The following is a 21,341-nucleotide window of genomic DNA, read 5'->3' as shown; positions in this document are numbered from 1 at the left end:
TCACTCTCAGGCGTGCAGGATACAGCATAGCATAGGGCAGTTGTAATTTTTGCAGGCGCTGTTTCACTTCATGAAATTTGGCTCTCTTCTTCTGGACTTCAGCGGAGAAGTCCGGGTAGATGGATACAAGCACTCCATTGAACTTAAGCACGGCCTTCTCCCTAGCCAGCCGCAGCACTTTCTCCCGGTCCCGGTAGTGCAACAGGCGGGCGAGGACCAGCCGGGGAGCGTTACCCGGGACAGCTCGCGTTTGAGTGCGATGGGCCAGCTCAACAGCAAACATCGGGGAGAACACGTCCCTCCCAAACATATCGATCAGCCACTGCTCCACAAAGTCCGTGGGGTCCCTACCCTCCACCTTCTCAGGGAGGCCCACTATACAAATGTTATTCCGCCTAAGGCGGTTTTCAATATCATCAGCCTTGTCTTGCAGTGCCCGCGTCAGGGCCGTGTTAGCCTGGGTATCTCCTATGAGCGCTGGCAGCCTGTCCTCCACCTCACTAATGCGCCCCTCCACTGCAGTAGTGCGCTCCCTCATTTTCTGCAGGTCATGGCGGAGCAGGGAGACCTCCTCTGTGAGACTCCCGAGCCTCTCCTGGACGTTGTTCACAGAGGCTGTGCAGTGTTGGACCACAGCGAGGATTTGCCTCAAGGTGGGCTGGGGGTCCCCCTCCATCACATCTCCCAAGGGCACAGGGGGAGCCTCCGATGTGGGGGCAGAGGAAGCAGGCTCTGGAGGTCGGTCAGTGTCCATGGGGGACAGAGAAGCAGCCCCAGCGTGCAGATCAGCCTGTGTAGCAGTGGCCTGAGCGTAGGTCAGCTTATAGGCATAATATAGCATATCTTTTGGGGCATCTTTGCGGTTGGACTTGCCTGCCTTGCCACTCTGGTCCTTCGGCTTATCAGCCCCGCGCTGGGTGCTCTTCGGTGTGCCGGCCGCGGCGCCATCTTGGATTTCGGAGGCCGCGCCGTCCTCTCGACCCTTCCGGGTCAGCATAGTCGCCAGTCGGGGATGAGACGTACCGTCCGATTCCCTGGGACACGGTGAATCGATCGGTGCCAGGTAGGTGCAGATCGGTAGCCGGAGTAAGGATCAATGACAGGGTTACATGCGGGAGCTCCGTGCAGCGCGTCCACTCACATGCCTTGCGTGGCCACGCCCCCCCCCCCCCCCCCAGAAAGCTATTCTTAAAAGAAAAAACACTTTTCAGAAATAAAATAAGAAAAAAACTGAGACACTAGGTCCCAGCAGGGAAAACCTAGCCTACTCCTGAAGCTAGGCAGCAAAGAACTGGATTAGAGTGGTACTGGCTGGAGGATATAGGCCAGAGGGATGGCCCCCTGTGGGTGTGTCTCTATGTTAATGTTTGTTGTATTAACAAAATTACTGCCTAGCTTGCTCCTGCGGAGAAGGCCAATGCCTAATCGTGAAGACTGTATGAATGGGCGGCAACTGTCAGAGGACGTAAGAGAAAGTATACATTTCTCTTAAAGTGCACCTGTTCCCAAACTATGCAGAATAAAATATTCTGAATAAATCGTAAAAGCACTTTAAACACAAGCCCTCACTCTCTGTAGCTATAAGCATTGTGGAGAAATTCCTCTTCAAAATTCATAGTGAAGGCACAGAAATCTTGGCTTTTAAAGGAGAGACAAATCTAGGCAGCCTGCCAGCCCTGCATTGTAAGTGAAGCCCAACTATATAGTCTGTGTGATGTGTTGTGAATCTTTAAGAATAAATTCCCATTAATTATATAATCTGTGCTCCCCCATATATTTACAACAAAATACACCCATTCAAGTCTGTCTATTAAACTTATATCATATAAGTGTGATGTTTATGTAACATATCAGAATGTTGAAGCTCAAAGTGAATGTATACATTTTACTTTAGGGCAGCTTTATTCCCCTTTTGTCACTACACTGACACACTCAGGGAAAAAAATTTATTGTGTAAACTGTTAGCTTAACATTAACCACATAACGCCGCCCACCGCAGTTTTACTGCGGCAGGCAGCCGCTCCTGGGCAAAGCGACGTTATGTTACGTCGCTCGCTCAGGAGACTCTAGGGGGCGAGTGCGCGCCTGCTCGTCAGCTGGGGAGCCAGTGCGTGTGCCCGGCGGCTCCGATGGCCGCAGGCCACTCGCGATCTCCCGCAGCTGAGAGAGAAGGACAGACGGCTGATGTAAGCACAGCCGTCTGTCATTCTCCCTGAAGTGATCACAGAGGCTATGTGATCCTGCTATATAGGATCGCATGTCTCTGTGATTACTTCACAAGGCACGCCCCCTGACAGTTAGAATCACGCCCCTAGGGATACATTTAACCCACTGATCACCAGTAATGTTAACCCCTTCCCTGCCAGTGTCATTTTTACAGTAACAGTGCATATTTTTAGCATTGATTACTGTAGTAATGTCACTGGTACCCCTAAAAGTGTCAAAAATGTCAGTTAGGGGTCCGATCTGTCCGCTGCAATGTCGCAGTCCTGAAAAAAAAAAAAAATGCAGATCGCCACCATTACTAGTAAAAAAAAAATAGTTTGTTAGTAAACGCAATAAATTTTTCGCAAACCAATCAAAATACGCTTATTGCGACTTTTTTTTTTACCAAAAATATGTAGCAGAAAATAAATTGGCCTAAAATGTTAAAACATTTTGATTTTTACATTTTTTTTTAATTTTTATATAAAAGAATGTGAAAAATATTGTAATTTTTTTCAAAATTGTCGCTCTTTTTTTGTTTATAGCGCAAAAAATAAAAATCGCACAGGTGATCAAATACCACTAAAAGAATGCTCTGTTTGTGGGAAAAAAGGAAGTCAATTTTGTTTGGGTACAGCGTCACACGACCGCGCAATTTTCCGTTAAAATAACGCAGTGCCGAATTGCAAAATAGGGCCTGGTCATTGAGCAGCCAAATCCTCCGGTCCTTAAGTGGTTAAGTAAAGATCTGGTTGGGTTGGCAAGGGCACAAATTAGCACAACAGTGGCCTTTTTTGAAGGTTTTCAATCTCTAAAGATCCAACGGACACTACAGAAGCATAAGGGTTGACTTCCAAAAGGCAAATAGACTGTGCACTTTGCAAAGTTCAGTTGCACTCTGTAAGAGCAGTTGCTCTAGAGCTTAGTAAATGAGCAGAGGCTCTGCTAACTCCCATCATCCAATCATGTGCAAACAAAAATGCTGTTTTATTTTTCATTTTCCTTCCATGTGATTGGGTATTATTTGCAAAGTGAAGCTTTACTTCATTTACTAAGCTCTGGAGCAACTGCACTTTGCAAAACACACAGTCTATTTGCCTTTAGTAAATCAACCTATAGTGTTTAAAGTATTCTGGTCACCTATAAAGTGCTGTGCAGCAAGATCTTAAAGTGGTTGTTAAGCCATTTGCATGACTTTGTATAATCCTCTTTGTTTCTTAAGCCTGTGTGCCTCTGTCTCTGTGTTTTATAAAAAGAAAAATACAGTATATACCTCATTTCAAAGTGCTGCTCAGCAATCACGTGACCGGCCGTCTCTCCCCTCTCCTGATCTGATCGCTAGAGTGGGAGGGGCCAAAAATCCCCCGCTGACGTCACTCGGGAGGAGAGGGAGCCAGCCAGTCATGTGATTGCCTAGCAGCACACTGAAATCAGGTATATAGGCTTAGGAACCAAAGAGGATTATATAACACATTAATAGTTATTTCAGCAGCAGGAGGGAGGGGCATGACACAGAGCTGACAGGCAGGGAAGGGAGGGGGGAGGAGGACAGAGGAGCACTCAGGAGAGCAGAGAGCAGGGCTGGGGATGACAGGGGCACGTAAACTGACTGCGGTGTAAGGTCTCAGCAGCCATGATAAACCGTGGTCAGTTTACAAAGGGGAGGGTAAAGACAGGCCGGATCAGCCAGGTATTTCAGGTGATACAGGGGGCCAAATTACACAGCACAAGCACTGTGCTGTATAAGATGCTTTAAGGGAACGTGATCAATTTTTTTTTTTGTTAGGTTAACAAACGCTTTAAGCTCTGTAACAATCATTTCAGCTCTTGGGCTTAGTTACGGATGCTGGTTGTCACTGACAGTGGTCAGTTCCAGCCCAAATACTGGCTGTAACTCATGGAGTACAAGAAGTCAGCTTACCAGGCATTATCCCTGGGTGTATAATGCCCCAAACATTAGTACCGCTCAGTGCACCATCCAGCTGTAGCAGCTGTCAGCTTTTTAAAAACTTTTTACAGGGTGTATGCAGCAGGGCTGGACGGTGCATCTGTGCCCTCCACCCACAGCTAAACGCTAGAGCCCCATGCACAGGAGCTAAATGGTCAGCGTGCATGAAGCCCAAGAGCGAGTAACTACATACAACAGTAACAAGTAAAGGTAATGTACAAATGAATACCGACCTACTAATACTCACCCCAATCCCATAATCCCAGGAATGCCCTTTAAGTGCCATAGGTTGAACCCCTAAGCGATGGCAGACAGTACCACAGCTCAGACTATGGCTTCCTTGCACTTTGTCTGCGATCACCCAAATCTAAAAAAAGACACAACATAAATATATAAAGAATATATAAAGAATGATTTGCAAGAAAAAAAATTATAGTCATAAAAAAAGCAAAGATTATTTGGATCTATACATATAATCAAATAAACATTTTATCTGACAAAATAAAGACCAGAAGTTTTTTTTTTGCTACAGATTTAGACCTGTGCAGCTATGACAAGTGGAAGAAAGTTTACAAAATCTTTTCAAATTAATTTAAAACACATTTTACATGTAGAGCCGTTAGGACCATGTAACAAAACTTCTTATCCAGCTAATATGAAAAATTTGATTAAGCAAATCAGAACATTATCAGTATTAAAATAACAGATACTGTAAGACTTAATGCAGCTATCTCTCAGCAATACCAGAGCATAGGCATGTTTCAAATACATGTGTTGTAGTGTGGCAGCAGTATAGGTTAGTTTCTGTAAGGAAGGAATTCGAACATTTTATTGAGTGATCAATGAGTTTGGATCAGATCTGCCTAATTGCTTAGTAAATAAAGAATGTTCACTAAGCAGAGTTTCCGGGTACACAAAGGTTTTGCTTAAAACGTATCCTTTTCTGTAGGTAGTGCCAGAGTGGCCTTAGCTACTGTATACTAATAACAGATTCATAATGAATGATATTTTATACAGTAACCAGTAGCAAATAATTATATTTCACTTTTTATGAGTAACAGAAGTCACTTATATAATTACTGATTAGCTGTTGTAGGCTAATGTATTTCCACAATGGTCTTTGCCCTAATAATGTAAAGTAGATTTTAACCCTAACTGAAAGAGTTTAGTTTGCTAAAGCACTGTGTATATTAAATAAGTAGCATTTTTTTCATAAAATACTGTTTTTTCCATCCTTGATGCACCACTGTTTCTTAACTCCTCCAGTCTCTTACAGCCACCTGACTACATGCACTCACTCCAGCCTTAGAGGTACATCATTGCTCTGGACCAGCTTAGGATGGGCCTAGGACGACCTGGATTCAGAGTGGAAGTGGATTGAACACTGGCCATTAGACCGAGGACATCTGTAGACAGAAAAACGTTCTGTGGACTATATCTCTTGATTGAAGGTGAATATTGCAGCAAAAACCCGTTTTATTTAATCTTTCATTGAGCTATTTGTTTTATTGTTATTTTGGATGGAACTGCTTTAACATACAGCTCAAATTAGATTTTATTGACTGAGCTTAGCTCTACTTTAAAGTCCATGTGTCCTTCACAAATTTAAAATAAAAAAGCAATATTATAATGGGCCTCATATAAGATTGGGTTGAAAGCAAAATTAAGGTGTTGCCCATAACAAGAGCATGAAGGAAGTGAAAATTTCAGCGGAAATTGATTACTGGTGGAATCTTTCAACTGTTGTACTATTAAAAAGTCTGAAGATCCCATATTACTCCTCTTGTGTGTCGGAGACATATCTAGGTTTATTGTGAGCAGTGGTGTTAAAAGGTCCTTGATAGATTCTCCACATATTCCAATGGGGAGTTCAGTAGGAAAATGACAGGGAACACAGACAGGATCTTGGGGAGAACATCCTTTCCCGTAGTTGCAGGAAAGAAAATTGCACAATCTTTGGCCTGCCTTATCCAGACCAACAATAGATAAAAGGAATAAATACTTGTTTTGACTTTTATTTTATGGATACTTGGACTACTGAGGTCAGAAACAGTCAGGCAACACGTGTTTCTCACCTTTCACAACAGGTGCACTTTAGAGTGAATCTTTCAGTAGCTTTACTGACATGCCAACAATATACAGCAACAGTATCATTTTTCAAAAAAAGCTTCAACTTTTATCATTAAAGGATTGTCCTTGAGGTCCAGTCAAGGGACAATAATTCATTTCAAAGGTATAAAACTCTGCGCTAATGGTCTATCTGGGTAAAATATATGTGCAAAGTAAATGGGTAAAAAGGTGTAAATGGTGTGTTGAGTATAAATGTGGTAAAAAATATGTATATATAGGCTGCAGCCTCCCTAAATTACAGTCCAAGGGACTATAAGTATATGATATATGGAAGGTAGGGTGGCTGCTGAGGACGTATCTATTACAAAACGCGTACAGCGTGTCACGTCACTTCCGGTTTCTTGCAATCGAGACTGAGGCTTGGACCGCATGGCGCTCCACACATACGATTGTATGCTCCCTTTTTCTCCTGTAATGTGAGTACCTCTCTACTTTTGCTACATTAAATTTCCCTTACGGTATCACACTATGTGCCTTGTCTATTATTCCCTGGTATATAAATACGAGTGACATCCCGGACCACTACCTACAGATAGGAACCCAGTAGATCCCGACCATCACCCCAAGGGACCCTTCCACATAGGACCTTTGAGACCATTCCCAGGACACTCCATTCGGGAGCAGGTGGAGACATCAGGAGTCTCTGGTCGCCCGGATTTATATACACACCCGCGATATACCCCTATGCGGGGTGGGTGTTTCTGGTGAGTGAGTCTTTTTACCAGAAAGATCACCTAACACCTCACTGCCCACCACGGGGTCACTCCCTATAACTATCTCCAGAGTGTGGTCACCTACCATCACCTATTATCTACTTTGGAACTTTATACCCTGCATCTGGTCACTGCATGTGGCATATAGACACCCAGTACCTATATTGGACTCTGTGTATACACTTGCGGCATTTTATACTATATTTTATATTATATTGTGTTGGCACCTTTTTGGTACCTCCATACCACAGTGTGTGGTATAGTTGGGGGATTCTATATGCACTAAGAGCACTTTTTGATATGCACTCTCTTATCTGCACGATTAAGTATTTATAGAATTTATGATATATTTATATCCGTTATAGTTTTTATGTTTGGCATCTATTTAATTTTTATTTATATTGTATCACATTATTTATTAATATTTATATGCACATATCACTTTATAAGGTAATCGCCTTTGCATACTGAGTTTTGGACACCATATTGTTGCACTTTATATTTAGCACTTTTCAATTAGGCAGCGCCTCCACCCTACCTTCCATATAACAATAATTAATTTCACTTCAGGCATAAGGAAGCATTTCCTCCGTGCCCATCTACCAAACGATCAAACTGCAACATTGTAACTTAAAGTGGTAGTAAACTCAGATTTGCGCAGATTAGTAGCTATTTACAGATGTTGCAATGCACAATGCGCTCTTCATTCAGAGCACACAAAGCGTGCTATAGAATGCACTACGCAGTGCAAGGACTGTGACTCCTGTGTGAATGCATGGGAAGAGACGTCTATGCGGCCCAGCAGTTCAAACAACCAGAGAATGCAAACCTGGGAGGAAGCCTGGGTAAAGATGGAAATGTCGACAGTGGTGACAGCATGCTGCTGAAATGTGCTAGTATGCAGTGCATGCTAGCACCGTATGACATTAACCTGCAGGAGACCATTTTTTTTTTTCTACAGAGTTTATAATCGCTTTAAGAGCAATCCACAAACCTGACCTAGGTCAGACGTTTGTTAATGGCACAGGTACCAAAATGTACATGACTGTGTCACCTCTGAGCCAGCATCTCTATCATTTATCATATCTGAGTCCAGAAAGTAGACGCAGCATCTGGACAGTGACAAAGATGGCTCCATCCTTCTTGAAACAATACTATGATCTTAGTGAAAGGTAATATATGCCTAAAAGTACACTTAGTATACTATAAAGTGTGCATTTGCGGAGGGGTTTTTTATAATAAGGTTTGTGGGGTTTGACTATTCTGATTGGAGACAGACAGTTCTCTGATCACAGAGCTGTAAGTGTAAATGTTTGGGAATGGGGATGAGGGATGACTGATTGCTAGTTCTCCATACAGACACCATGGCTTTTTTTACTGGGAAGCTTCAGCCCATACTTTGTGCTTGATTTCTCAGAAGGGACAGATTTATTTGTGCTGCTGAAAGCTGTTTGGTTGACACTGTATATGTTGTTGATTTTACTTTGACCATTTAGTTCAACCAACAAAGAAAACCTCTATATACACTATCCAATAGCCACAGTTGATCCAGAGGAAGGCAAAAAAAAAAAAAAAAACCCCATAAAGCATGATCTGATTTGCTCCAGCGAGGGAAAAAATTTCTTCCATATCCCAAAACAGGCAGATATTCCCTGGATCAACTTTACCTATAAATATTAGTATCCAGTTATATATTGTGCATTTTGGAAAGAATCCAGGCCTTTCTTAAAACAATCTACTGAGCTGGCCAGAAGCAGCTTTTGAGGGAGTCTATTCCACATTTCCACAGCTCTTACTGTGAAGAAGCCTTTCCATATTTAGGTGACGTCCTCCAGATGTAAAGAGTGCCCCCTTGTCCTCTGTGATAACCTTAGTGTGAATAGCTCTGCACAAAGTTTACTATATGGACCACTTATGTATTTATACATGTTAATCATATCACCCCTCCTTTAACCGGTTGCCGACCGCCGCACGACTATATACTGCGGCGGTCAGCCCCGGCCAGGCAGAGTGACGTATCGGTACGTCACTCGCCTGTCACTGACTTGCGAGCCTATCGCGGGCGGGCGCGCGCCCGCCGAGGCGCGCGCCCGCCCGCCGCGGCTCGTTCACAGGCAAGTCAGTGCGTGTGACCGGCGGACTCGATGTCCGCCAGTCACACTGCGATCGCTCCTGTGAAGGGAGAAAGACAGAGCAGCTTGTGTAAACAAGCTGCCTGTCAGTTCTCCCTGTGTAAAAGTAAAGATCTGACCGTTCTACTATGTAGAACGGTGGATCTTTGCTTTTACACCAATAGGAATGTCCCTACACAGTAGAAAGCACGCCCCTAGGACACACTTAACCCCTCCCTGTCCAATAAAGTTAACCCCTTCCCTGCCAGTGTCATTTTTGCAGTAACAGTGCATATGTATAGCACTGATTACTGCAGTAATGTCACTGGTAACCCCAAAAGTGTCAAAAATGTCAGTCAAGGGTCCGATCTGTCCGCCGCAATGTCGCAGTACCGAAAAAAAATCGCAGATCGCCGCCATTACGCGTTAAAAAAAAAAACACCAAAAATGACAAAAATCTTTCTCTTTGTTAGTAAACGCGATAACTTTTGCGCAAACCAATCAAAATACGCTTTTTGCGATTTTTTTTACCAAACATAGGTAGCATAAAAGAAATTGGCCGAAAAATTTTAAAAAATTTTGATTTTTACTTTTTTTTTTGGGGAATTTCATATAAAAAAATGTGAAAAATATTGTTATTTTTGCAAAATTTACGCTCTTTTTTTGTTTATAGCGCGTGATCAAAAAATCGCACAGGTGATCAAATACCACCAAAAGAAAGCTCTGTTTGTGGGAAAAAAAGGACGTCAAATTCGTTTAGGTACAGCGTCGCACGACCGCGCAATTGTCCGTTAAAGTCACGCAGTAAAAAATCGCAAAAAAAACCCTGGTCCTTTAGCAGCCAAATCCTCCGGGGCTTAAGTGGTTAATCTCCCCTGCTCAAGAGAGAATAAATTCAGTTCCTCTAATCTATCCTCATAGCGTAGCTCCTCCATGCCTCTTATCAATTTGGTTACCCTTCTCTTCACTTTCTACAGTCCCCCAATATTCCTTTTTGTGAACTGGTGCCCACAACTAAACTGCATATAACAGATGCGATCTTACTAATCATTTGTACAGGGGTAAAATTATGTCTCTCTCTCTGGAGTCCAAACCTCTCTTAATACAAGAAAGGATTTTGCTCCCTTTGGAAACTGCAGCTTGGCATTCCATGTCATTATTAAGCTTATGATCTACCAGAACACCCAGATCCTTATTCACCATCAATTCCCCCAGTTGTACTCCCCCAGTATGTATGATGCATGCATATTCTTAGCCCCCAAGTGCATAACTTTACATTTACCAACATTAAACCTCATTTGCCACACAGTTGCCCAATTAAACAGGGCATTGAGGTCGCCTTGTAAGTTGGAGACATCCTGTAAGGACGTTATTCCACTGCATAGTTTGGTGTCATCTGCAAAGACCGAAATGGTACTGTTAAGACCCTATATCATTTATAAATATATAAAAAATGCTTATTTATTACAGGCACTTACATAGCACCATAAGTGTCGCCGTTTCATAGTGCTTCATATAATGTTCATTCACATTAGTTGCTGGCCTCAAGGAGCCCAAAGTCTAAGGTGTCTATCCCACATACATACATGCATACACACACTCATTTAGACCAATTTAGACAGCATGTTTTTGAAGTGTGAGTGGAAACCAGAGTACCCAGAGGAAACCCATGCAAGCACAGAGAAAACATGCAAACTCCAGGCAGTTAGTGTTCTTGCTGTAAACCACAAGTGCTAACCACTAGGCCACTGGATTTTTCCCCTGTACCTCTAGCCCTAAATCCTAGCTGAAATACTGAACAGTGGACAGATCCTGACAACAAACATAGAAAATAGAAAATGAATAAAGCATTAGTAAGCAATGAAGTACAGCCTGCATACGTAATATGCAAATATGACTGTCCCAATCTACACACAGTACTTAGTTAAAAACTGTACATAGTGAGTTTTCTTTTAACTATCAATATACAATAACAAAATTTCCTTCAAATCGCATTGATAACATTCACATGTAAATTAAAAAGGTCACAGACCTATGCTAAAAGAACCCTCAGAGTTTTTTTTCTACCCTTCTACTCCCACAGTCCAGTATAATAATGCCCCAGGACACTGATAGGTCACTTGGGTCTTGTTCACTGTATTAGGCCTCGATCATACAGGGCGTATAAACCCTGGGTGCATTTGGGGCTGTGCACCCACAAAGATGTAGCATTGGGAGCAGTGGCTGTGTCTGAGCAGCTGCTGCATCCATATTGACAGCAATGGGACTGCTTGCACGGAACACGTGTGCATCCCTATGCGTGTAAACATGGTCCTCATGTGGGGCATGGATTCACACACCCTGTGTGATCAAGGCCTTGTGGGAAAGGAGTGGGGGACTTACAGTGGGTATAGAAAAGATTTACCCCCTTTAAAATAATTTTGTTGCTTTGCAGCCTGAAATGAAGACAGGCACAGTTTTTGTTTTATTCAGCTGTATTTACTAGTGCAACTTATAATATCCAAGTGAAAGATATAACACCAACATGTCAGAAAAAAATAAAACACAGAATCAATGAGTTGGAAAAAGGATCACCCCCTTGTATCAGTATTTTGTTGGACCACCTTTTGCTTTAATTACAGCCTTTATTCTGTTGGGATATATCTCCCCTAGTTTTGCACATCTAGACTTTGCAATACTTTCCCATTCTTCTTTTCAGAACTGCTCCGGTTCAGTTTGATGGTGACCGTTTTTAGACTGCAGTCTTTAAATCATTACACAGATTTTCAATGGGGTTTAAGTTAGAGATCGGCCGATTATCGGCAACACCAATATATCGGGGGCCGATATGCACTTTCCCCGATATATCGGAATCGGCCCCTGAGGTTACCGATAATGCCGATATTTAGGGAAAGTGCATGTCCTGGGGTGATGCCTGCAGCTAGAGGCATCACCCCAGTACCGGTTTGTCCATAGCCGACGGTCGGCTGACTTGTAATGACAACCGATGCGGCTGAGAAGCCGCTCGGCTGTCATTACAAGGAGCGGGAGGGGACGTTCCCCCCCCCCCCCCTCTCGTCGCCTTCCACGGCTCGCCTGGGTCTCCCGTCTGGGTTCCCATTGTCAACTTTCTGGCAGAGGGCAGCAGATATTTTCTCAAGAATTTGATGGTATTTTGCCCCATCCATTTTCCTTCTATCCTGACAAGCACTCCAGTTCCTGCTGCAGAGAAACACCCTCATAACAGGATATTACCACCTCCATGCTTTACTGTAGGAATGGTGGTATTTGGATGGGGAGCTGTATTGGATTTCCGCCTGCCATATCGTTTGGTGTTGAGGCCAAAAAAATTCCATTTAGTCTCATCTGACCATAACTTTTTTTCCATGTGGCCTTAGAATCTTCAAGGTGCGGATTCGTCCTCCACACCAAACAATATGTCTGGCGGAAATCCAATACAGTTCATCATTCAAATGTGGGGTGATATTTTTTCCAACTCAGTGATTCTGTATTGAAATTTTTATTTTATTTTTTTGGCATGTTAGTGTTATATCTTTCACTTGGATGTTAAAGATTGCACTAGTAAATACAGCTGGATAAAACAAAAACTGTGTATGTCTTCATGTCAGGCTGCAAAGAAACAAAAGTCCCCCATCCCACAGGGCCTTGATCACACAGGGTGTATGAATCTGTTCCCCGTGTGAGGACCATGTTTACACACATGGGGGATGCACAGGTTTTCCGTGCATCACCATGAAAGCACTTTACTACCAGTGAGTGCAGGCAATTGTGCTACAGGTGGAGTTTGAAGGAGCATTGGCATGTGAAGATTACAAGCGGACAGCTTATGCTTTTACTTGCCAGTCACTTGCATTAAGCTTACAGCATCAGAGTATGTCACAATTAGTTTTAAAAGAATACTTTCTGCCATAAACAACAGTCAGCAACTAACATTTTAAAACAATGCAAAGACCATGGCTTCCTAGAACTAGGTCCCTAGGGTTGAATGACTCAAAGCTGACATATTATAAACTATAGTCTCTTGAGGGATGGCTGTTTTTGGGGTGTTTATGTGACAAAAGACAGCACTGTCAATTGTCAATAGAAAAACTGATTAGCCTGGCTGGAAAAACCTGATCTGGAAGCATTTATTTTTTTGCTGTCTGCTGTGTACCTCCTCTGTCTCTGTACAGGTTAACTGTGATGCAACTGTTCATATTTTCAAGGACTTATAACTGATATCTGAGGGCAGTCTGCTCAGGCTTACAGTTCCTACAGCCCCCTAATGCTTATTGCGGCTGTCATTTTACATTTACTCCTGCTCAAGTGGCTTTTTAAAGACCGTGGCCGGACACTCCCTTCCCCATACCCAGAGGTATAACAGTTTTAATTTCTCATCATTCAGCAAATAACTGGCACTGTGTGAAAGAGCTCTCCACTTATGACACACAACAAAATATTTATTCATCACTTGCCTGATCTAGGGGGCCGACAGATACTTTGCGAATGTTGGTTGACACATGCTCCCAGGTGGATCCCTGAGGGTAACTTGGAGTAGTACCTTGGCGAAACCATAAATTTCCTGCAAGAAAAAGAAATGATATTCGTAATGGTGAGTCAGACAAGCTACAGAAAGAAAGTAAACCTAGTGACTACCTAGTGGTAGTGACAGCTATGTCCTAGACTCAATGTACGTACTGTATGCATAAAAAGTTTGTTCTTTTTTTATTCAATAGGTTTTTATTAAATTTTCATTAGAAAATATAGTGTAACAATTAACAAAGAACAAGTAACAAAAATTAAATGATTACGTTTTTCCAATGTGTGTACACATGTACAGAATACCGAGTAGAGATTAAATGGCATTCAATCAATAACATTTAGGCAGAGCCAAAAAGATGCATTGCAGTGTAAAAGGCTTAGAATAGTAATGTAGTGGTAAGGGGTAAGATTTTCAGAATAACTGTGGCAGGGGAGCAGATGGCTAGACCCGCCCAGGTCCAGAACCCTAAGGAGCATTGTCTCCGGGCCCAGGCGAGGGGAGCCCCCCCCCCCCCAATATGGATTGTATATCGAGAGTGGGCCACTTCAAGAAAGCCTATTTGCCTGAGTCAGATAAGGCTAACATTTCCAAGACTCCTGGAATTTCTTGTATGATGAAGAGTTGACTGCCAGAGATTTTTCTATGAGATAGTTATCGTTAACTAGGGATATAGCTTCAGATAAGTTGGGAATGGTATCTCCAATTTTGGAGAATAAGGGTCCTAGCTGCTAACAAGAGATGAGTGATCACTTGTCTTTGGGAGTGTTGGTACTGGTCAATGTTGATGTTTAGTATGGCCAATTCAGGATTGGGGGGTGAAAGTATACCTGTGCAAGAGGAAATGCACTGGAACACTGTATTCCAGAAGCTGGTAAGTGAGGGGCAATCCCACGGGATGTGCTGCAGTGTACCCGTCCTGCCACATTCTCTCCAGCACAGTGAGGGAGTAGACGTTGGCATCTTTGCCAGCCTATATGGAGTATAATATCACCTGTTTACAATTTTAACTGTTGTTTCCCAGTGGTTGGTGCATTTAGAGAATTTATATATTGAATGTAATGCATTGTGCCATTGTTGGAAAGTAAGTTTAAGTTTTAGATCTTTCTCCCATTTTAGAATGTTCACAGTCTTCTGAGAAGGCAATTCTTGTAGTCAGTATATTATAGAAATTTGAGATACCTTTACTGGTGGGGGGGTTAGCTGTCAGGAAATGCGTTTTTATTGACGTGAGTGGAGGTTAAGGAGTATTTTCCAAGAAGAACAAGGATTCTGGATATAGTGAATGATGTATTTGGTGGTAGATTAGATTCTGACATTATGTCTTCTCTTTTTTTAAATACCTATTGGGGTCATAAATTGCGAGGTTTGTGTGAGACCCAAGTTTTCTAGTTTAGAGGTGTTTAGTTTACGGTATATGGTTGTGAGGATAGATAACGGTAAATTATGGATTTCAAGGGGATTTGTCCATGGTTCTACTTTGTTTACTGTTCTCAAGGCTTGAAGAGAAGCAATAACCGTAATTGGAAACTTAGCTAGATTTCAAGGGATCCAAAGATCTCTCAAAAGCATGGCGTTAAGGTTGGAGGTTGGGACTAGATGTTCCTCAAGTTATGACCATAGGGGTAGATTTTCATGCGAGGACCAGTGTTTAAGCTGGTCTAGTCTGGTGGCCCAGTAATATGCAGTGATATCGGGTAATCCTGCTCCTCCTAAGTGTTTATGGTTTGTGAGGATATGGTATGCTATCCTGGCTTTTTTCCCAAACCATAAAAATTTCCGTAGAGTGGTAGAAAGAGTATTTATATGTAGTTTGGTGAAGGGGACGGGGAGGGCCCAAAATAAATAGAGAATTTGTGGTAGGATGTTCATTTTAATCGCTGAAATCTTGGCTCCCCATGATAGGTTCAGGGAGGCTATCCTTTCTAGATCTGTTGATATTTTTTGTCTAAGGGGGCCTAGGTTGCTTCTAACAAGATCTGAGGGTTTAGGGGTGACAAAGATCCCTAGGTATGAGATCTTGTCCGTAGTCCAAGAAAAAGGGCAGGTGTTTGTTAGGGTGTTTTTGGATTCTGGAAGTACTCCTAGATCAAGACTTATTGATTTTGAATTATTGATTTTATAGAAGGATACTTTGCTGTATTCGCTTAGAATTTGGTGGGCAGTAGGTAAAGAAATTTCGGTTTTTGTCAGCATTAGGATGATATAATCTGCGAATAAATTAATTTTATGTTTATAGTTTCCAGTTTTAAAATCGTGAACTGGACGTTCAGAGTGTAAAGTTTGGGCAAGGGGTTCTATGACCAGGTTGAAAACTGTGGGGGATAGGGGGCATCCCTGTCTGGTGCCATTGGATATAGTAAACGATTTAGATAACGTACCTGAGGTAAAGACTCTTGCAGAAGGCTGTGAATAAAGTGCCATGATGGCAGAAAGTATGTTTCCTCGAAAGTCAAATTTGGTTAGAGTTGCTGTCATATAATTCCAATTCACCCTGTCAAACGCCTTCTCTGCATCCAGGGCAAGGAGAGAAGGCGTTTGACTTTTTTCAGCTACTTGCAGCACATCAACAATTTGTCTAGTAGCATCTGAGGTTTGACGACCCGGTATAAATCCCATTTGATATTTTTTTTATCAGGGAAGGAATGATCTCCTGAAGGCGTCTAGCCAGCAGTTTAGCGAAAATTTTTAGATCTGTATTTAACAGAGATATGGGGCGGTAGCTGCCAGGAAGAGATGGGTCCTTCCCTGGTTTTGGGATGGTGACAATGTATGCTCCCAGCATCTCTGCAGGAAAATTTGTTTCGGCTATAGCTTTTGTGTAGGTTTCCATTAGATATGGTATTAGTATTTGACTATGCAATTTGTAGTATTCACTTGGAAGCCCGTCTGGTCCAGGGGATTTGCCTTTAGGGAGAGAAGATATGGTTTTCCTAATTTCGTCATGTGTAATTGGGGCGTTAAGTGCAAACAGTTGGTGTTCGGTAAGAAATGGTAAGTGGGGTCGTTGTCAAGGTTGTATAATGAGTGGTAGTAAGTAGCGAATTTGTTTGCTATGTTCTGGGGTGAGTTAATTTAACATTTTTCTGAGTGTTGGTCATGTGAGAGATTTTTGTTTTAGTTTGTCTGGCTTTAATTCTGTTAGCTAGTGTTTTTCCCGGTCTGTTAGCGTGTGCATAGTAAGTCGTTTTCATTTTACGAAGGAGTTTGTCGTGTTGCTCTAGCAGGAGTTTACGTAAGTCGTGTCTTAAGTCATGTAGGGTATTACCTAATGATGGATCTGGTACCAGTTTGTGTTTTTGTTCTAGAGTATGGATTTGGGATAATATGTTAGTAAGTTTTTGGTTGTATAATTTCTTCAGTTTTGAATTTTGTTGGATGGAAATACCCCTTATGTATGCCTTATGGGCACCCCAGACAGTCCACAGGTTTGAAACCGAGTGTTCATTGAGGCGAAAAAATTCCTGCAGGTGCTGGGATATACAGCGACCAACCTGTTCTGTTTGAAGGTTTCTAATGTTGCATCTCCATACTTAACCCGCACTCCTGGGGATCCCCTTATCCACAGTCAGTTCTATTGCCGCATGATCGGACCATGTGATGTTTTTTATGTCCGCGGAAGAGGTTCTCCCCAGGAGATGCCAGTCAACCAGGAAAAGGTCAATCCTTGAGTAGGAGTGGTGTCTTGCGGAATAAAAAGTAAAATCTCTTTCACAGGCATGTAGGCATCGCCATGCGTCAAAGAGATGTTCCTTGTTCAGTAGGTCAAGTAGGGAAGTTCTACGGCCAGGTGAGGAGGTAGATATGTCTATATCCGGATTTACAGTAAGGTTAAAGTTTCCGCAGATGACTAAGTTCCAATACTTTATCTTGGAAAAAATGTTAAAAAGTCTGCGCAGAAATCTAAGCGGATGCGTATTTGGCGCATAAAGTGAGACAAAGGTCATGGGTAGGTTGCTGAAGTCTCCTGACACTATCAGGTATCGGCCTTCTGGGTCAGGAATCTGGTCCTTTAGTTGGAAGGTGATGGTATTCTTTATGGCCATTAGAATTCCTTTTTTCTTAGCAGGGGAGGTTGCCAAAAATATGTTGGGGAGCATTTTGGGTGATTCGAGGTCTGGAAGTGGGTCTCTTGTACTGAGAGAATGTCGGCGTTTGAGGTTTTCATTTCCTTCCATAGTGCAAATCTTTTAGCTGCATGGTTTAGGCCATTGGCATTAATTGAAAGGCACTTAAAGGGCATTATAGTGGGTAGTGGGAGAGTCTCTGGGGCGATGTGGCGTGAGTAAGGTTGTTAGCAAGAGTAGTGAGGCGAAAATTTCCATGAGGAGAGAGGAGAGAGATGTTTCCGGTGTGTACAAATTAGACATTGGAAGAATAAAACAAATTTGAAAGGGGAAAAAGGGTAATAACCAGTAAAAAAAGGACCATTGTATGGGTCCGTGGTTAACTGAAACAGTTAATAACAGTTCTGGATAAGGGGCCATACGGATTTAGATAGATCCATTGGCCTGAGGACCGTGATGGTGTGGGTGTGTGGTAAGATGGCCAACCGCGGAAGCTTTTTTTTGTTGTTTTCCAGACCTTTTCCTTGACACGACTTGCCATTCCTCCGATAGGTGAGCAGAGCCTGATCTTCTTTGGGGGAGTGCCTCTGGTGGGATAAGTACTCCCCATCTTTAGAGTAGGGCTATGCCCTCTTCGAGTGCGGTGATCGTGGATGTGCTCCCATTATGTGTGATAACCAGGGACGCAGGGCTTTTCCACTTATGTGGGATATTATGATTCCTAAGCGCCTTGGTTATTGTCGCCAAATTCCGCCATTTTTGTAGGGTGTGCCTTGATAAGTCTGGCAGTATTTGCAGGCCTGCAAATTCTCCTGGAAAATCATGGTTTTGGCGAGAGGCTGACATTATCTTTTCCTTTGTCTGGAAAAAATGAATCCTCAGCAGGACATCTCTGGGAATTTCTGCTGCTAGAAATGCGGGTTTTGGTAAACGGTGGATTCTATCGATTGAGAGTTCCGTTTTGGACAGTGAAGGGGCCAGGGTAGAGAACAGACGGGGCGCATATTGCATCAAGTCAGGTGATTGTACCAACTCTGGGATTCCTCGCAACTTAACGTTGTTGCGCCTAGATCTGTCCTCTAGGTCTGCCACCTTGTCTTTCAGCCATGCAATATCATCTGATTGGTGGTTGTGACAGGGCATGATTTCCTAGGGACTCTTATACCGTATGGATCCTGATCCCTATGCTAGACATTTCTTGCTTGATCTGGTGCATATTGGACATCATATCAGCATGCATTGATGCTTTAAGTGAGTACAGCATATTCTTGAGTGTAGTGTCAGAAACAGGCTGACCTCCTGTGGGGAAGGATTCAAAGGGGTCTTGGGTGTGTGATATGTGGCTTACATTAAGGCCTGAGTGCTGCATTGGATTACAGTCCATGTCATGCCACTGTTTAGCTGGGGAATTTATTCTTTGCTTAGTTTTGGCAGGGCTTTTAGAAGACGGGGATACAGGAGAAGATGATCCAGAGGATCCCTCACTGTCCGGATTGCCTACCTTGTAGGATGGATGGATGGATGGATGGAGCTGGATTGTTGTGCTGTGGAGAGCTACTTGTATTATGCTGCAGGTGGCCCCCGCCATTTTGGAGTGGTCCAGAGCCGAGGTGCTGAAGTGGATTACTCATCTTAGTAAGCTTCAGCGATTCCCTCCTCCTCCTGGTCATGTCGGCGGGTGTCACGGGGTGAGCTGCAGCTGGTCGGTGTGTCGGTATAGAGGGTGGTTCGTGCGGCGGATGTCACAGATCTATGCGGCCATCTGCAGCGCCGGTCGCCACGCCCCCCCCCCATAAAAAGTTTGTTCTGTTGCTACAGTTAATCAGTGGCTTCCTCTAACACAGGCCAAATCATTGGGGGAATACATGCACATTAGTGTGGCCTAGGGCAACAGAAACATTCCCTGTGCCACTGTTTCTGATGGACAAAAGATGTAAAAGATCTTACAGCATAACTTTACCCAGAACAACTTGATAAAAAATAATGTTCTTTAGCAAGAAGCATACATTCCACATTGCCTCCAGCACTGTTTCTCTTTCTCCCTGCAGGAGGCTGCCATTTTGCAGAATCCCAGAGCCCCTGAACAGCAGTAAATTTTTAGGCTGTCAGCAGATCGGCCTCTACAAATTTGGCACAGTGACTAAAACTAGAGAGCAACTGAGCATGTGCAGGGCAGGGTGAGAACATTGTATTACTGAATTTTAAACAGTAAAGAATACCTTTTTTATGTTTTACATAGCTATAGCTACAAAAGGGGCAGGCCTAAAGTGATCCAGCAGGACTTAATTTCCTGACTAAAGTTCCACTTTAAGAAAGTGTTAATGCTGCAGAAAACAACTATGTGCTTTGCTGCATTAGGAGTGGTGGTCTACAAACAAGCTGCAGAACAGTGAACAAGAACCAGAAGTGAGTGGGAAGAAGAAAAACAGCAATGAGACCCAGGTTTATACAAAATCATGTCTGGCTAGGAGCCTACAGAGGCAAGTAGAAGATTTATTTTCCAAGGCTTTATATTGAAACATCCTGTAAGTCTTATTTATCTGCAAGCATAGTCTGCACTTGCACTGAGGTCACAGACCTGGCTGTGCTGACTGGAACACAAGATTGGCTGAACTGACTTACTGTAAAACCTTTTAGCAGATGACACAGCTCACATGCAGTATACATATTTTTTAGTGGTTAGTCTGGATCTTTGCCTTAAGGCCTAATTCTGTGTTTTATACAGTTTAATACAGTAGTTCGTTTGGACTAAGCTGGTCCAAACAAGCTATTCCCTTTACTAAAACAAGCAGTGTCTCCTAGGGCTGTATGAACTGTATGTAGCCTTAGCTGACACGCACGCCGCCTCGATCTGAACACATCCTGGAACGCATGCCGGTTTAGGCACTTCCTGGAGCAGTGCGGCTCCCCGAACTGTGTGCGGGCAACCGCACGGGAGCATAGCTTTTTTTTGGCATTGAGGAATTTACTCAATTTTACCCTGCTGCAAAGAAGTTTTATGTCTGTTATGCCTATGGGGCATTTTTATATTTAAATAAAATCAAAACATTCCTTTGAATACTACACCATGAGGAGTCCGTCTCCCTATGTATTTGTGTCCCCCGATAACCACATACAGGAACTTCCTCCCTAAGGATACACGGATCGCTGGACTAAAGATCATGGGGATCTATTAAGCGCATTTTGATCACTTGTTGCCATATGGTAATAGAGGTCAACAACATTTGGCGAGTTTGCATTTCTTCTAATTCCGCAGATTTCACTATTTCTTCGGGTTAATCACACTTTGCACTTTTGAGGAGTGTAGTCACTTGGTTGGCATTCTAAAGGAACCAACACTTCACTTTGGCTGAATTTCTCATGGCCTATATTTTAACTCAGCACATACATTTGGATTGCCATTTGCACTTTATACCTATTTTTTGTTGGACTGATAATAAGCCTATTTTTACTTATATTTAAAAACAGCACATATATTTGGATTGCCATTTGCACTTTATACCTATTTATTATTGGATTGATCACATGCCTATTTTATTTATGTACCATATTACTTTTATAATTAGATTAGCACAGTGACATTATATTTGTGGAATTTGCGCTGCTAAATTGCAATTTCATTTTATATGGTCTATTACCCTCAGGGTC

The 21,341-nt window shown here is 42.8% G+C and overlaps 1 protein-coding gene across 1 annotated transcript in view; it reads right to left on the bottom strand.

Moving 5' to 3' along the window:
• TECPR1 (tectonin beta-propeller repeat containing 1) overlaps positions 1-21,341 on the bottom strand; it is a 163,510-nt gene that overhangs the window by 13,637 nt on the left and 128,532 nt on the right. The window contains exons 24-25 of the mRNA XM_082260923.1: positions 13,562-13,668; positions 4,401-4,520 (exon numbers count right to left, since the gene is read on the bottom strand). Of these exons, the coding sequence (XP_082117049.1) occupies positions 4,401-4,520; positions 13,562-13,668 (227 nt within the window). The remainder of the gene's footprint in view (positions 1-4,400; positions 4,521-13,561; positions 13,669-21,341) is intronic.

This window comes from Pelophylax lessonae (assembly GCF_965119305.1).
Source record: "Pelophylax lessonae genome assembly, chromosome: 6".
NCBI classification, from domain to species: domain Eukaryota; kingdom Metazoa; phylum Chordata; class Amphibia; order Anura; family Ranidae; genus Pelophylax; species Pelophylax lessonae.
Note: the sequence above shows the minus strand (reverse complement) of the source record. Positions and strands in the feature narration are given on the sequence as shown.